General features: G+C 37.1%; 1 protein-coding gene across 4 annotated transcripts; it reads left to right on the top strand.

Moving 5' to 3' along the window:
• The first annotated feature begins 425 nt into the window (after positions 1 to 425).
• Positions 426 to 18116, top strand: vegfaa (vascular endothelial growth factor Aa). 4 transcript variants are annotated; one of them, XM_077206000.1, is made up of 7 exons: positions 426 to 1174; positions 3043 to 3085; positions 5403 to 5599; positions 5902 to 5978; positions 6457 to 6489; positions 12537 to 12628; positions 15287 to 15423. In XM_077206000.1, the coding sequence occupies exons 1-7, from the start codon at positions 1109 to 1111 to the stop codon at positions 15400 to 15402; spliced, it is 624 nt and encodes a 207-aa protein (XP_077062115.1). In that variant the 5' UTR covers positions 426 to 1108; the 3' UTR covers positions 15403 to 15423. The 4 variants fall into 4 exon arrangements, 3 of the variants coding, with proteins under 3 accessions (XP_077062115.1, XP_077062123.1, XP_077062108.1); XM_077206008.1 differs by lacking the exon at positions 12537 to 12628 and adding an exon at positions 16744 to 18116 and having other exon boundaries at positions 429 to 1174; positions 15287 to 15418; XR_013195587.1 differs by having other exon boundaries at positions 431 to 1174; positions 12537 to 12761.
• The last annotated feature ends 280 nt before the right edge of the window (positions 18117 to 18396 follow it).

Below are 18396 nucleotides of genomic sequence, written 5' to 3'. Positions count from 1 at the left end.
GGTAACCAAACAGTTGATTCCCTTATTGTAGAGTGTTATGACTTTATTTCCATAATGCCTAAAGTTGCTACCTCTAGAAAGACTAGCAATGGTTAACATGCATCACCAAATCATGAAGAGTCACAGCCTTCCTTTTAGTGATTCAAACCCATACAAAACGAATTGGAAGATGTATGAGGAAATATAGGACATTCTGAGAATTTAATACAACTGAAATGCTTTCGTATAAGTCAAATCTATTTTTGCACTATGAAGATGAATAACCCACACAAGGGCATTATGTGTATATTTCCCATTCCCACCTTCATAAAAAGTGAGTAAAGCCCTTCGCATTGGATGCATCATAATGTAGCCTAGCCAATCAGCCTGGGCCTGAACCTGGCCTGGCCAATCAGCGCTCACGCCCATGAGCCGATTCTCTCAAGATCTGCAGTATTGAGCAGCAGAGCAGAAGCGCTGAAAGACAGAGCGAGCGCAAAGTGACAAGACCTTCCCGTACTGCGCGATAACATTCACACCGATATGAAACAAGAAAAGTCCAAACAATAGCGGGAATAAGACGAGGAAAGACGGAAACGTGTGCTGCACTTGAACCAGGGATTGCCATAATTGGATCACTTTATACCGGCACATGTAATGTCTTGCTCTTGATGATAATCATACGCGTAAAAGCCGTTCTCTGGTCCTAATCGCGCGGTCAAACTGGAGGTTGCGCTTGGAAGTATACAAAACTTTTCTTTGGTTTTGTTTTGCATCTGACGTTTTGGATTTAGATTAATTAAAAATCGACTTCCCGTGATACTGTGGATTTTAAAAGCGAAATACGCGGAGGACCAATATAGTGTGGATTTCCCCCTATTTCGTTTGTTATTCTCTTATTTTACTCTTATTATTTATATTATTATCTTTTCTGGAGGAGCGGGGACGTTCAATAAGTTAATTTTAGCGGATTCGACGCAGGTGCTTCGATCCTGAAGGGCAGAATGGAATTGTTATGACCCACGATATCACACGGTTCATTCATATTCTACGGCTTCACTTTTAATATTTTTGAGAGCCAAAGACTGTTCAGTGACGCTCATCGCAACACACCACTGGAATTACAATCATGAACTTTGTTGTTTATTCGATACAATTATTTTTTGCAGCTCTCCTTCATCTGTCTGCTGTAAAGGTAAGGGCTATGCAATTTGATGGGTTTTAAATGAAAGATAGTAGAGGAATTAAACCATTAGTTTGTTTTATTAATGTGTGGTCAGATTACACGCACGAGGACTCAATGCATCTGCCCAGTGCCATTACACCCTTTATACACTAGGTTACCCGAAGTTTCACGTGGAATGTCCTGCTTAAAAGTTTATCCAAAGGAATATCTGTCATGTCAGGAATGGCCTATTTATCAACAATGTGGCAGCCCGTTCCTGTCCTCAGAGGTACATGGATTTAATCACAGTTAAGGCAAATACTTTGCTTAATAACTGCAAATTTCCATTTAAAGCAGTTATGTGAGACATTAGATAGGGCCTATATTACGTGCTGTAAAGCTTCACACAGGAGGTTAAATGGTTATCCTTTTCTGTTCTTGTTTGATCAAAAAGAAGTAATTTCTTATATGAATTCAGTCAAAACATTGGCTTTATACATTTTATTAGTGCTCGCGATAGCCTACCTTAAGACTTTAAATAATGTAACCATCTGCTCTCTTGTCTAGAATAAGGACAATATATATTTGCTACCTGAGCTCCTACGTTTCTTTGTCTCCCGCCTTATTAATTCATTTACTTGAATAGTGATTCGGCAGTGCACGTATAGCCTATTTGATGTCGTGGAACATTTGTCTTTAGTAAATTACCGCTGTTAGTTTTTTTATTTGTTGGTTAGTTGTCCAAATGTTTGGTGCAGAGTATGAACAATGTATGCTTAGATATGAAGCAGATGGTCTGTGAGGAAAACCGGAGAGATTCTCACGCAACACCGAGGGCTGTTGCGCCAGTCCACCACCTGCAGTCACGCGACCAACCAGCAAACGATCGCGAGCGAGCGAGACGAATCTGTAGGCGGGAAAATAGAACAGTCTGACTCTGAATTGTAGTTGGAGAATCAGCTCTGCGTGAATGACAAACTGACTCACTAAGAAGAAATAATATGATATTCACTTTAAAAAGATTCTATAAGACTCTATAAAACATCTAAATCATTCTAAAAGTAGAAAACATTCAAAGTCCCTCACTAGATTCTGAAAGTCCAGCCCTGGTGGTTCTCAAGGGTCTGGGACCCACTAGGGGGCTCAGCATATTTCCAATGGGACCTCAATGACTTAGAATTATTTGAAATAAGTCTAACTTAATCCAACTTAATTAGAATTCTGAAAATGGTCTAGTGGTGTTTGTGCATTACATTGGTGGTACACCTGAAGGTACTAATATGTGTTCTTTAAGGCTTGATCATGCAAAAAATACCAATATATACCAATGCTGAAGGGTATTGGGTGTACTTATGAAGGCACTGACCCACTGACAAGCTGTTTTAGTATGATTTTTACAGATTTGTTTCTGACTTTGCACATGAACTGAAATCATATTTCTTGCTTTTAATTTGTCCCCTCAGCAGAGATTAATGTTACTGTAAAACACACAGTAGGCTATACAAACGAATGGAATTGGAAATTAACTGCTGTGTATTATCTATTAAGACCGCAAGTTTGTGTTAATTAAAAGCTGGAAAATAAGCAGCTTTGTCATCATTGCAGCAGTTCCAGAGGAAATATCTTAGTCTAAATGGCGGTGGTGCCTTTGATTATTTTCTTGGCCAATGGGAGGCCAAAAGGTTGAGAACCACTGCAAACTCCTTACTAATATAATAAGCAACTAATTTGTCTAGATTCTGACCACGCACAGCATAATTAAAGTGCTTTTGGTTTAGCAAAACTCAAGGAAATGTTCCCTTTTGAGAGTTTGTTTCAATGGCGTACAAAAATAAGTCAGATTATAACTTGTTCTGTGCGATCTGTCACTTATAACTGTCACTTCTCTGTCCTGATAGGCTGCCCACATACCCAAAGAAGGGGGAAAGAGCAAAAATGAAGGTAAGTCCCTTTATATGTGTAGTGTACATAAATGTTGATGTGAAGCATGTATGATATGAAAAATGTATTTGAAATCGGGCTAAGGGTGTAGCACCACCTGGAGGACGTATATGTAATGACAATTCCAATGCAAAATTTAAACCACAAATGGTTTTATCCCAGTTCTGAGGCTCGAGAGGCAGATAATAGGCCTTCAAATACTGTATGTTTGTGGTTCTCCTCTGTTACGCAACACTCTATCTCCTCTAACAATTTAATATCACACTGAGACTGAACTTACATAAATATTTGCTTGGACACAGGATTAGGACATATTTCCCACCCTCATTAGGTTGTGCTGAGGATCGTCAAAGTGAATAATTATTCTACCCGCAAGCAACCTTGTGTGGAGTCATTGACCATGGCCATGTTTGTTTATTAACAAAAACGCTGCATGAGTTACCCTTGATTTGTCCTCAAGGTCACAATTATTTGTTAGCAATGGACCTGGTTGTTTGTACAGAGTCCCTTTTACGTTTCTAACGGAATGTGTATTGTTATTTTTACGTCATTCCCCATAAACTTCCATTCATAATCACTTTCCCACAACTTAGATCTCCTATGACTTTGCTTAGATTAAAATGAACATATTAACTTAGTTTGTTAACAGAGACAGTACCTCAGTCTAACTGGTCAGGAGATACGAAATCAAAACTGACCACATGCGACTTTGCACTTTTCTAAATAAAGATATGTGATACAAACATCATAGCCATAAATGAAGTATCATGATAGGGGCATTAGGTGAAATGTGGCTTGTACAGTACCACCAACAAATTTCTAGCAATTATTAACTTAATCAGCATCATAAATACAGTTGTGTTTGGTTTCTTGCATTCATGGGTGGCATGGAGCACTCACACAGGGTGGGCTTCTATTAGAGGTCAGGTGTCTGCAGTAAAGCCTGGCGCCACACTGCCTGAGGTCATGCTTTTCCCTAGCAGTCTGCAGGTCATGAGGCGCTGGGGTCAGAATGAATGATGGGAAGCCAGCTCAGAGAGGTGCACAGATTGGGCTGGAGTAGGGTGGACACGCAAGTGGGGCACATGCGCTGGTGTGTGTGTGCCTCAACATGTGTGACATGTCTTTTTTTGCCCACTTGGGAAAGTAAAGTCCCCAATGAGCAGAACAGGCCTGTGTGAAGGTGACTTTTAATGGTTATAGTGGTTTCATATTTAGTTCCAAACCTGTATTTTGTTATTTTGAAGGTGGAACACAAAACGGGAAGAATTTTCAGGCTGCTCTTTTCATATTTACCATGACTGTTGGCTATAAAAAGGACATAAACACAAAATGGCGTATGTGCTATATTTCCCCTTGTGAAAAGAAGTACACTTTAGCATGCTTTTAAAAAGGGGACTTATTACAGATAAAATATACTTAAAATAATAGCCTATACTTAAGTGCGAACTGAATGTAATTTTTCAGACACTTAATTGCATGTTATTTACAATTAAATAAATGTATTATAGTTTAAATGTATTATAGTTTACATTTATATTACATGTAATTAGCTGAACTTTAGAGTGCTTTTTTGACCCACACACATGATTCATATTTATATGTTATTTCATAACTATTGTCTTTGAAATATGGTAAGTGTACTGCCGTATGTACTGACAAGAATTTATGGTAAACAAAAATAAACGTAATTGTAATTTTTACTTGCATGTCTTGTATTTAAATATATTTGTAATTACACATTTGTACTCATGAAGTTGCAATTTAGTACATTTAAAATATATTTACTTTAATTGTAATAACGAATAGCACGCTAAAATGAAAACTATTATCCAGAAACTTTACTTGTGCTTACTATGTTAGTCAACTCATCAAATTAAGTGTACTTATTCAAAGCATGACAAAAGATCATTAAAACATAAAATACACATAAAGTATCCTTTTATTTCAATAATATTATAATACTTTTAAGATTTGAAGTGCACCACATCCAGTACAATTAAGGGCACTTCTGTTTCACCGCGGGTCAAGTCTTCTGAAGTTGTACAATAGGTTTGTGTGAGGAACAGACTCAGTCATGGTCGTTACGAACTTAAAATAACGTCATTAAATGGAAAAGAGCCTCGAGATTCTTCAAAAATCCTCTTTTTGTGTTTCACAGACAAAATAACAGCATACAGGTTTCAGAATGATATAAAGGTAAGTAAATAATGAGAGCACTTTCCTTTTTGTATGAACTTTTAATTTGACCAAAAAAAAGTGAATAGTGAGAATGGTATGATAGTGACTGAACATTTTCGCTTTACTTGCTCTGTAGTGATTCCCTTCTTGGATGTGTATAAGAAGAGTGCGTGCAAGACACGAGAGCTGCTGGTAGACATCATTCAGGAGTATCCCGACGAGATCGAGCACACATACATCCCGTCTTGTGTGGTTCTCATGCGCTGTGCCGGCTGCTGCAACGACGAAGCGCTCGAGTGTGTCCCTACAGAGACCCGCAACGTCACCATGGAGGTGAGACTGCTGCCGCTTGAAATATTCTAATCTAGTTAACAGGACATTTTTAATGGGCAAGCATCATTCCAGTGTGTGCAATCCTTCAACCAGCTTCCTATGAAATCATGCTGGCCCAACATGGGGCAGTGCGGCGGTGTTAACTGGCATGTCAGCTATGTTGTTTACCACTGGACACTGTGTTTACGCCCCGTTTATGTGGTTGAAGTTGCTTTTGGCCACGGTCGAGGCCTGGCATTGCCATTTTTTTCAACAGTGTGTAAGAATAAGGAAATAAATATTGTTTTTGTATATTCGTCTAGGTACTGCGAGTCAAACAACGCGTGTCGCAGCATAATTTTCAAATGAGTTTTACAGAACACACCAAGTGTGAATGCAGGTATGTAAAGGAACAATTCTTTCTAAAATGGAAATTATAATCAAAGTTTACTGACTTATTGTTCGCTGTGCTGTTATTTTTTTTTTCTGTGGGAACATGAAATCATGACCAAAAAATGACTAAAAGCTCCATAAAAGTTGACTGGAGCACTATATTCTAAGATATTCTATCTATATTCTAAATCCCTATGCCGGAGTTGTATAATTAAAGGTGCCTATGGTGCATACATTAAAGTTCTCAAGTGTCTTGTGTCCAAATGTCTTTGGCATCAAACCTGTTGTGACATATAATGGGACTTTTTTATATTTATTTGGAAATAGATTGTAATCAAAGATTCTTCTAAAATTTGTGTTCCACAGAAAACATAACAGCACAGATCAAGGATGAGTAAATAGTGACTGAATATTAATTTTCAGCAAACTAAACCTTTAAACCATAAAATGTGAATTAAACCTCTGTTGCATCTTGTCTTTTTTAGGCCAAAGGCAGAAGTCAAAGCAAAGAAAGAAAAGTAAGTTTGTTTATCATCATTATTATTAGTTTTCTATTCAACAGTTATGGGTGATTTCAAGATAACAGATGTTTCTGAAACATTTGTTGACCGTGTGGATGGCTTTACATGTAGATGGTGCAGGGCATTTCTAAATACACGGATAAAAACTGCAATGACTGTGTTGATTGACTGGCGATGAGAAGCAGCCACCTGGACACTGTGCTAGCGGCTAACACTTAGCAGCCAGGCTATTAGCAGTAAAGCTCAAGTGTTGAAGATAAAGTACAGCTCTAGCTGTTCGTCTGGGTTGACCAATAAACTTGAGAGCATAAGGTACTTTAAGCAGTAGGAACTAGTCGTTCAGAAAAATGTGACTAGTCAGTGGATCTGAGTTTATATTATGTGAATGACTCAGAGTAAGTGCAGCTTTAGCAGTCTTTGCTGTCTGTATGTGAGTATGTGGGTGTGCATATATCCATCATTGACAAATTCATGCTGCTTGCATTGTCATAAATGCTGCATCCCATTTGCTTATTGTTCTATCAGTAATTTTAGGGTGGTTCACAGGAACTTTGGCTCATATGCTAACGCTCTAAATTAACTCAGATGTCCACAGCGCCAGTGCAGTTCACTTTGTAAACACACAGCACTCAGAGTTTACTTTATTTTCACTTATATGTAATTCCTAATATAAAGTTCCAGGAATTCCAGCTCACAACGTTTCAGTCATCTTGCCACTGTTTTTAAACAAAAAGTGTTCATACGTGACCACATCTGCAGTGCCATCAATCCTCTGAAGCTCACCCAGAATATCCTTAAAACTTTACATGCAGACTAAAGGTTATCATTGTTAACTAAAACTAAACCTAAAACCATAAAACAAATATGTATAAAAAAACAACAACATATATATATATATATATATATATATATATATATATATATATATATATATATATATATATACTGTATATTAAAAACCAAGCTTATTTTATTTCAGCTAATTATCAATTAAGGCAATAACTCTTTTGCGTTTAGCTTAAATTGAAGTACTAAAATAACTCAAAATAAATAAATCGAAACTTAAATGTATAAATAAATAAAACAGAAAACTAATATGAAAACAGAAAATATTAAAAATAAAATCCATTTAAAATAAAATCATATATTTCATATTTCAAAACATTAACAAAAACTATAATGGTATATCAATGATACTAAAATAACATTTTCTACTCTAAACCATTAGCGTGCCCTCTGCTTGGCATTATAAAGAAATTAATGAATATACCTGTATATTAACAATTACAAATATGTAATTAACAGACATAATTGTGAGCGTGCAATGATTGCCAAATGAACGATGGATTATACAAAGACTGTGCAGTCATATTACTTATGTAAAAGAGAAAGTACAATGTATAAGAGAAAGTACAATGTGCAATATGGAATAAGTCCCGCCTTCTAAATATAAAAGCCAATCGCTAATTGGTAAAGTTGTTTTTGAGAAGCGCGCTTATGACTGCCCATGTGTATTGGCTCGTCTAATCAAGGCATAAGAAACAACATTTATGGCGCAGTTCTTGACAGATTTTGTTGCTGATTTTAAATATGTTATTTAAATTTGAGTTTGGCATGCAATTTTTGAGACTACAGGATTCCCCTATTTATTTAGATAGGGCTTGGTCTTGGATGCCCACAACGTTGCAAATATGGCCGCCGAGTGAGCAGACTTTACTTGCAAGAGACTTTGGGTATTTTTTTCATAACGAAGCTTAATTGCTCGTGACTTTTCGCATATTGTGAACATTCAATATATTGACTTATATTTAGTGCGTAAAAATCCCTACAACCACAGCTCGTCATGACTCCCACAGCACGCCTTGACACACCCTGTTTCCCCACAACAAAACTAATAAAGTGAAACTCTTGACTGTTCTCACACCCAAACAGTGAAATCAACTTCCACTGAATGGTACAACAGCCGAATCCCTCCTAATCCTCAGGACAAACTCGAGACTCGCTGCTTTCAACAGGACTTCATCATGATGCAACACCCTAAACCAAACCTGCTTTTTCTTTTATTTGTGTTAGACATCTTTTTATAGCAAATACATCTCTATTTCTGGCAGATAACTATTCATAATTTAATGATTGCCATCTGCTGAACATGGCAGCCTGTCTCACAAAGAAATATTTTTAAAAAAGTAATTGCATTAGCATGCCCACGCTGAATCTGTGCCATCAGAAAGCTTTGCAGATCCTCGTGGAATAGCAGTGCCCACCATTCACAAATTTCTACAAAATCTCCCGCCCTTTGCATGTTTGTTTCTGAAATATTTTTTGGTAATATGTATTCATCTACAAATAAGAGTGCAGCAAAAAAAAAAAGTCTGGATTTAAATAGGCTAATACTTAATATGTATATGATTGGATCATTATGATTTACTTAACATCACTACATTTATTTCCATCAAGAGGTGCATCAATGTTTGGTCAAGATCTTGTATTACAATGTAAGAGTCCAGCACTCTGTAAAATCTCCTCCAGCACATCCCAAAGACTTTCAGTGAATGTAAGGTCTGGCCTCAGAGGAGACAATTCATGTGTGTAAATGATTCTTCATGCTCCTCACAACCATTATTTCACAATCTGAGCCTGATGAATCCTGACTGTCATCCTGGAATATGGCTGATGACTATGACTGTCATCCTGATGTGTCTTCCTATATGGCGGAAAAGATATACACCATCAGTTAGGGTTAGAAGAACTGTTGCCAAACATATAACATGCTAGAAACATAATAATCACTACAATAATGATCCAATCATTGACTCTTAAGTATTTGTCTATTTAAATCCAAGTTTCAAAGCAGCTTCACAGTCTTACACAGGAGTGTAACATAATTAATGACGCAAACTTCAAATGAGACAAATTCATATTCTACTGTAAAGCAGTGCTAAAAAGACAAAAGTGTCATTATTCAACTCAAGTCAGTTCAACAACAGTGTCAAAAGATTTATTCAGCTACAAAACAGAAGACAACAGTGGTATTCATCTAAATTCAGTTCAAGTTTTGTTCTCATCTGATAGTGTCAGTGCATTAAATTGGTAATATTCCTGAATATTAAGGGGCCTTTCACAATGATGGTTGCGCTGCTTTCTCCTCCTTTATGGCACCGAAAATAATAGCCGCTTGACAAATCGTACAGCTCTGGGTATCCCTGTACAGCTATGATCAGCTGTTCCTCCATCATGTTGTTACAGAAAGGGTGAAGCTGATTGGTTGGTTCTTGTCACACGCAGCGCATCATTCGGTAAAGTTGTGATTATTTCATTACTCTGCGGCGTAGACATGCCTGGATAAAACGAGCGTGTCGCTCTCTATATATTGCAACTAAGTGTTGTAAAAGAAAAAAGGATTGGTTGATTGATTTTGGGAACAGGAATGTGACCACAATAGACAGTTCATTCCCCTAGTAAAATGCCTTAAAACATGGCTGGTGCAATCTAATTTTAGAGCAAGAACAATCCATTTCATAAGAGTTGAGTGTGGAGCTTGTCATGTGTCCTCCAGGCCGCTCTGAGGGTTTTACAGCCCATAGTAAAAGCCTAATTTGCTCCACATATATCTCTTAAGACCTGATAACAGACTCTTTTATAGGATGGTTTCAGTTTCTGTTTTGGGGTGAGGTTTTGCTCTTTATGGCAGCTGTAAGATGGTGGCTGTGAAGACCACCCGCTTACTCTCACACCACAGTTGCTCAAGGCTGACCCTTGCCTGCTTCCACATACTAATCATAGTAGCAAGTGTCTGTCATTAACCCACTTTTATTTTAAGCCTTTTAAATAGTAGGTGATCCTGAGACAGAGGCTATTGTTGGGTACTGTGAGCTGCTTCACAAACCTCTTTTAGTGCTATTGTGTCTTAACCTGTGTGTTTGAGTATACATAGGCCCCAAAAGTAAGTAAGTAAGTAAGCCACATAAGCCAGTCCATTGTGATACATAACATAAATAACATAAATATTAAATCAAATGTCAGTCATTTTAGGGAAAAATAGCAAAACGAGGCTTTTTTACCCAAGCGACACATTTACATGTATGCATTTAGCAGATGCTTTGATCCAAAGAAACCTACAAAAGAAGAACAAAAGCAATTTGTCAATGAGCCAACAATATTCACAATATATAATGTCAGATTTATTAAGTCAAGTCACCTTCACAATAGATAGATTGTTTCGAAGCAGCTTCATAATAATAAATAGGAAAGTAGCAGAATTAATGATGGAACACTATAAAAAGTGATCAGTTGACTTAACTTAAAAAAATGAGTAAACCCGTTGCCTTAAATTTATTAAGTAAATAAACTTCATGGTTAATAAAAAAAAAGTAATATGGAATTGTCAAGTTCACATAACTTATTTTTGTTCAAATAAGCATTTTGTTTATTTACTTAATCTTAAGGCAACGGGTTTACTCAATTTTTTTAAGTAAGTGAACTGAACACTTTTTACAGTATGAGACACATTCAAATGCTGCTTTAAAGCAGCTGTAGCAGGACACTAGTGTTGTTATTCAGCTCAAATCAGTTCAGTTCAATATCAGTTCAAAAGTTCATTCATTATGAAATAGCTTCAGCTATAAAGCAGAAGACTGTGTGATATTATTCAGCTCAATTTTTGTTTAAAATGTCAAGTGTCATTTAAAAATGGCCCAGAAAGTAAAGGTAGTGCTGATAAAAACTTTTGCAGCATTTGATTTTGCTCTGATATTTTGTGTCTAATGGAATGACATTCACACTTTCAAGTGTCCAACTGCGGTAGGTTCTGGTCAAGAAAAGCACCCCGTTTAATTGGATGTGCAACGGCTTTGTGTATCTCTGCACTTTGCTAGGTTAATGTGAGCGTACAGAGATGGATCAGGTTAGCTGCGAAGGCTAAATTAAATCCGTTGAATGGGGCTAAATGCTCACGCTGTCTCTCAGCACGTAGGCACGTAGGGTGGGGGGTGGGGGGTCCAGCGTCTCTGGGTTCTGATTCACAAGCTCAAGTTCAGCTCCTTGTGCTTCGATCCTTACCTCTAAGCTCCTCAAACACACACACACACACACACACACACACACACACACACACACACACACACACACACACACACACACAAACACAAACACAAACACACACACACACACACACACACACACACACAGATCACACACACAGACACACGTACACACATGCTACAGCTCAAGCTATTCAGCTGCTTGTATGGACTAAAGCGCCTGTCGTTGATTCCTTATGAGGGCTGTTCTTGACACGCTGCTTCTCGCTTTAATTGGTAGTGATTAGTGTTGTCACAATAGCAAAATTTCAGAAGTCAGTACTAACACCAGTCCAGTTTCACGATTGATAGTATCAATTCTGAAACCATAGCAAAAATTAATAATGAATATGTATACTACTTTATTTAAAATGTTAATATAAATATACAAATTAGGTCCAAAACAGTGGCATTTAGCCTTTACACTTCCGTTCAAAAATTTTGGGACTGTAAGATTTTATGTTTTTGAAAGAAGACTTTTCTGCTCACCAAGGCTGTATCTATTTGATTACAAATACAGACAAAAAGTAATATTGTGAAATGTTATTTCAATTTAAAAGAACTGTTTGTGATATATTTAAAAATGTAATTTACAATCAAAAGCAGAATTTTCAGCATCATTACTCCAGTCTTCAGTGTCAGATGATCCGTCAAAAATCATTCTAATATGTCTGATTATTATCAGTGTGAAAACAGTTGTGACAGTTTGAAACATTATAAGTGTCTCTTTACTGTCACTTTTTATCAATTTAATGCATCCGTGCTGACTAAAATTATTAATTTCTTTAAAAAAAACCTGAAACAAAAAAATAATAATTTTGAACGCAGTAGACTTTTTTTAGGCATCAACTTGTTACCAGAGTACCTGTACTTTTGACATCCCTAGTGCTGATAGATCTTTCTCAGCATGACTGTTCGAAACTTCATTTAGATGTCCTACTCTTGCGTTATTTTCCTTTTTTGCAGAAAACCCAGAGTGGGGAGGGTTAAAAGCCGAAAGAGAGCAAGAGAGGGAGATACGGGCGATCTCAACGCCTCGGCTCACCTGCGCTCAAGCAGTATTTTGCTCTCAGTCATTGGCTTTATTTCAGGGCAGTTTGTTTGCACTTTGTAATCTCACTCAGTCTGCATTTATTTGTACTCATATTCACACTGTTGGCCCAAGGCCCGCAAAGAGGAAAGCAGCCAAAGGTAAATAAACAGTGGTTGCATGGCTGTCTCTGTCATTATCATACTAATCTGCTGCCACAGCTGGGATGACGCCACGCTCATGTGATCCTCACCTGTATTTCATCCCCATTGACGTTCCTGACAACAGAAGCTTGAATCTCTTGGAGATGGGCTCTTGTCTGCACTACACTGAAACAAGTTAAAGGGTTAGTTCACCCAAATGAAAATTCAGTCATTAATTACTCACCCTCATGTTGTTCCAAATCCGCAAGACTTTCATTGATGATGAATGAAGATCTTTTTAATGAAATCTGAGAGCTTTCTGTCCCTCCATTGACAGTCTATGCAACTCCCACAAATAGAGATCGTAAAACTAATTCATATGAATTTAATTGAATTTAGGCATTTATTCACAAATAAACATTGAACAGCAAACATAAACAGAAGCTCAACCGAACCTGCTTGAAACACGAGAATAAACCTCATTGGTTCTTGCTGAAGCTCAAATGTGCTGCGTAATATGAGAACAAACCTCATTGGTTCTTGCTGAAGCTCAAATGTGCTTTGAAACAAGAGAATGAACCTCATTGGTTCTTGCTGAAGCTCAAACGTGCTGCGAAACACGAGAATGAACCTCATTGGTTCTTGCTGGAGCTCAAACGTGCTGCGTAACATGAGAACAAACCTCATTGGTTCTTGCTGAAGCTCAAACGTGCTGCGAAACGAGAATGAACCTCATTGGTTCTTGCTGGAGTTCAAACGTGCAGCGAAACAAGAAAATGAACCTCATTGGTTCTTGTTGAAGCTCAAACGTTCCTCGAAACAAGAGAATGAACCTCATTGGTTCTTGCTGAAGCTCAAACGTGCTGCGCAACATGATAATGAATCTCATTGGTTCTTGCTGAAGCTCAAATGTGCTGCGTAACATGAGAATGAACCTCATTGGTTCTTGCTGAAGCTCAAATGTGCTGCGTAACATGAGAATGAACCTCATTGGTTCTTGCTGAAGCTCAAACGTGCTGCGTAATCTGAGAATGAACTGCGCTTCCGGCGACCCGAGTTTAATTCCCAGCTCGAAGTCCTTTGCCGTTACCGTTCCCCTCTCTCTCCACCTCACGCTTTCCAGTAAAAATCTCTACTGTCCCTATCCAAAAAAGTCCAAAAACATAACTTTAAGAGAACATTTGGACTAATTGGCGGCCATCTTTTTACAAGATGTCTGTTGTTGATGGGTAATTTATCGGTATTTGCTCTGGAGAGCTTGACGCTCGAATGAGGCGAATTCGCGCCGCAGGAATTTTTTACGCGCGTAACGCGTCTTTGCATTGACTTGAACATTGAAATCACTCGCGCTAGACGCTCTATTCGCGTCCGGTGTGAACGCACCATTAAGGGTTTGGAAGGACATGAGGGAGAGTAATTGATGACAGTACTTTCATTTTTGGGTGAACTAAAACCTGTTTTGTTCAGTTTAAGCAAGTAACACTATTTTAAAAAAATTTTAATAAATAATTTTGTTTACATAGTATTTTACCTTGACACCAGAGTGTTGATGTGCTTTACTGACTGCAGAAATTATTGTGGGTTTTATTGTTTTTTTAATAACAGAAAATATGATGCACAATGTGAAAAGACATCACAATAAATATAAAGGATTTTACAGTAGTTTTTATTTATAGTAAGTAAGCTAAATGAAACACTGACAAACAGTTTAGTTTTATCTTAAGGGAAAAATAGGGTGTCATATAGCTAATTTGACTTTTGTTCATGGTGAAATTAAGTTGTGAAAAGCCTGAAAATTATTATATTGACCTACATTTAGTACAATTTTAGCTTATGTTTGAAGAAAATATATTAATTAAGTATGGTATGGTCTTTATCATGAAATTTAATTTGTATGGATGTTTTTTGGAAAATAAATATTTTGATTAATATTACAACAAAATGTATGGTTTGAACCAAACCAAAATATAATTTTAGAAAAACTGGAGTATTTTTTTTTTTACTGTAGGTGTAGGTGCACTGTTATGCAATTACATTTTCTTTAATCAATTTTAGATGACGGGTTTGTGCATGGAACCATTTTAGAAATGATTCAACCTCATACTGCTATACTTTGGCAAGTTTCTGTAGTTTTGACCATTTTTGCAAACATTGCTTTTGCGTCATACTGCTTTCAGTTGTGTATATGTGAAAGTGTGTGTGTGTGAATGCAGCTGTCTGTGTCAGTCCAATAACTGTTCCTAGCTGAATTCAATGCTGCCACTAATCACCATGTCTCATGTGTGATGGATGGATGAATGAATGGATGAATTCACACACAATCACAGCTTTCATTCTGCCACTAATGCTAACCATATTTAAAACTAAGCAAAAATCAAACAAACAAACAAAAAACAAACTTTTAAAAGTTCCTGCAGTCTGATCCTGTGGAGGTTGTGTGTGATGGCGAGAGGCATGAGTGTGTGTGTGCGTCACTCCAGCGCTGTGCCCAGATCACTAGTGCTTAGATGTCTCTCTGTCTCTCCTTTCTGCTTCCCTTGCAGCCACTGTGAGCCTTGCTCAGAGAGAAGAAAGCGCTTGTATGTGCAGGACCCCCTCACCTGTAAATGCTCCTGCAAATTCACACAATTGCAATGCAAGTCCAGACAACTTGAGTTAAACGAAAGAACTTGCAGGTTTGTTTATGAACTGTTACGACGTGCAACATGCATCTTCTCATCCAGTCCCATCTGAAGCTCTTTCTCTTTGCATGCTTATAGCGCTTGTTGCATTTTCCCACTTATATGTGCATGCTTAGGGTGACGTAGTGTGTGTGTGTGTGTGTGTGTGTGTGTGTGTGTGTGTGTGTGTGTGTGTGTGTGTGGTTTATTGCTGTGAGATTCAACCTTTGATGTCAGAATCTAGTGCATTACTGCCTCGCACTAATAAAGACATCATGTTTTCTGGTGTCAACACTTGGCATTACTGACATTAACAAGATATTCTGTCAACAAACAATGTGACTATGTTTTTGAGTAAACAGGCAGGGATGGTGCATATGTGTGTTTGTAAAGTGCAATTCACAAATCCTGCTCTCATTGATTCATTCTATCATGTCAGTTATTGCCATTTTATGTTCATAATGAGTCAGAACTTAATTTGGCAAGAACACGTGCCATTAGCTCTTCAAGTTTCAGATGCATAATATGAGATCATCTTGAATTATACAGTATATGTGAATATAAACGTGTCCATGCTGTTTGCTTCTCATCAACTGCCCCACTAATTTGAACTGTGTGATCTTCTGAGGCCTTTCCTGGCATTCTGTATATGTTGTCCACATTTTATTGTTATATTTAGTGGAGATCATAGCATACTTTGATCCTGTGTTCGTTCACCCAAACCAAATTTTAACCCCATTCAAAAGTCTAACCTCTGAACATTTTTACATAACGACATAACCCCATACTACCATGCGTAGTCACGGTATGCAACGGAGCACACTGCATGAAATATAGTGTCACACAATACAATAATCAGACTGCCAGAGATGCAAAATAACTGTATCTAGCTAAAAAATGATAACATGACACTCTGAATAAAACAAGATAGACTACAAATCTTAAAAGTATGTTTACTTGCAGATAATATAATATTAATAAAGTAAAAGACCACTTAAGTCCACTTAAAGAGAGTACACTATTAAATTAAAAGTATTAAAGATTATTGTTTTGATAATCTTTTGTCGTGCTTTAAATAAGTACGCTTATTTTGATGTGTTGATTAAGTGTCCAAAAATATTACACACTTATATTTATAAAATATTCACACTTAACTATTTTCTTTTAAAGTATATTATTTCATAAGGCCATTTGTCATGCTCATTCAGTATTCATTGTATTGTGCCAGTGCTCTGACTGGTTGTGGGGTTTTGGGTTGGTGAAGTCACAGGCTTTCCTTGACATATATTGGCATAGCTTCCCCTGTGCAGATCTCTAACCAATCCTCTGTTCTCTTTCAGATGTGAAAAACCAAGATGATGAGCGGCACGCTGGGCAGAACACTGAATGAAGGAATTTTTTTTTACAGCACAGCACTTTTTAAACCTGAGGATGCATTCCCTGGACGAACTGCAAACACTACCCTGAACGAAAGACAAAGAATGAAATGAGGGCAGGAGATATCATCCTAATGTATATTTTTAAGATATTAATATATGAATATATAGAATATATATTAAATGACAATGTGTGTCGCTGCTATCACCTGAATTACTACAAACATGTAAACGAAGACGCTGCTTGGCGTGTGAATGGGAAAAATTGCAGTGCCATTGCACCTGGGCCTTTGATTGGACAGAACACAGTGGGGTAATGCTTCACTGGATCATCCGGCTATGGATTCACATCAAAAGACTCGGATCGAGTGTCCAAGACTTCACTGAGAGGTGCAAACGATAACCTCCACCCCTTTATATGAACAGTTACAGACTGTCAATCAAAGGAGAGGAAGTGACATAGTAAAGACTCTTTCCAGACTGTTCGGAACAGTGGGTCCAGGCACGGGATACGAATGCGGAACTATCTATTTCTGTGATGTCACTCTTACTAGGGTGAAGTCTTAGTCAAAAAGATACCTGTACTGACTAACACCCTATAGGACTTGGTGTGATAATACTAAAGGGATATTACATGTATGTATATATGGAAATAATAAATAAATAAAAAAAGGATAAATGTGACAAAACTTTTACCAAGGAATGGAATCATTCAGTTCACAGCAGTAATAAAAGATAACTCAAATATTTAAGGTTCATAACGTTTTCCAAAGAGAATATTGCACACAACTTTAGGAACTGGTTATTACCACACGATATCTGTATATACAAATCTAATATCCCTTTATGTAGTTCACTTCATCTAATTTATAATGTTAGAATATGTTCAGTATTCTGAGTATTTAATTTGATCTATTTATATGCAGTGTTATTGTTGATATTGTTTTGCTTTGTTTCCTATCGACATTGTCATCAATCTGAAAAACTGTGGACGGCTTTTATAGAACGAAAGACAAATGAAAAGAGAGACAAACACTTCAACATTCCTGAAAGCGCCTTTTTTGTTTATTTCAACATTTTTGTATCAGCAATCAGTTTGGTGGAGATACGAGACCTGCGGACGAGAACACGAAACATTCTCTTTGTGTGAAAGTGCCAGAAATGTTTTTTTTTTCTTTGTTTGTTTTCCATGTACAGCCACATTTTCAGTATATTTTCACAGTAATATATTTATTGGTGCTGTTAAATATTAACATCCTTTTGTGTTTTTAGTATAACTATTAAACATATTTATTTTCAAATGATATTGTTTTTTATTAAAGCAAAAATGGATTTCTGTTTGGTGAGTGTTTTTGTCAGTCCACAATTGGCAGTTGCACGCACTGACATTATGTCCAAAATGTTGATACATTTTTCAAAAGGAGAAAAAAAACTCCCGAATTATCCACTAACTGTAGGACAAAGCATTTGCACAAAAATGCACAAATGACACATTAAGACAAGTTGCTGTAAAGCAATAAAGAATGTCTACTATCAGATATTCCAAAAAGTTATTATAAAACAACTTCTCTAAAAACGTCCCAGGTTACGTATGTAACCCTGGTGCCCTGATAGGGA

The sequence above is a fragment of the Siphateles boraxobius genome, unplaced genomic scaffold (assembly GCF_051911475.1).
Source record: "Siphateles boraxobius isolate OS27281-9 unplaced genomic scaffold, OSU_SipBor_1 12, whole genome shotgun sequence".
NCBI lineage: Eukaryota > Metazoa > Chordata > Actinopteri > Cypriniformes > Leuciscidae > Siphateles > Siphateles boraxobius.
The sequence above is the reverse complement of the archived record's forward strand: the minus strand, read 5'-3'. Positions and strand labels throughout refer to the sequence as shown.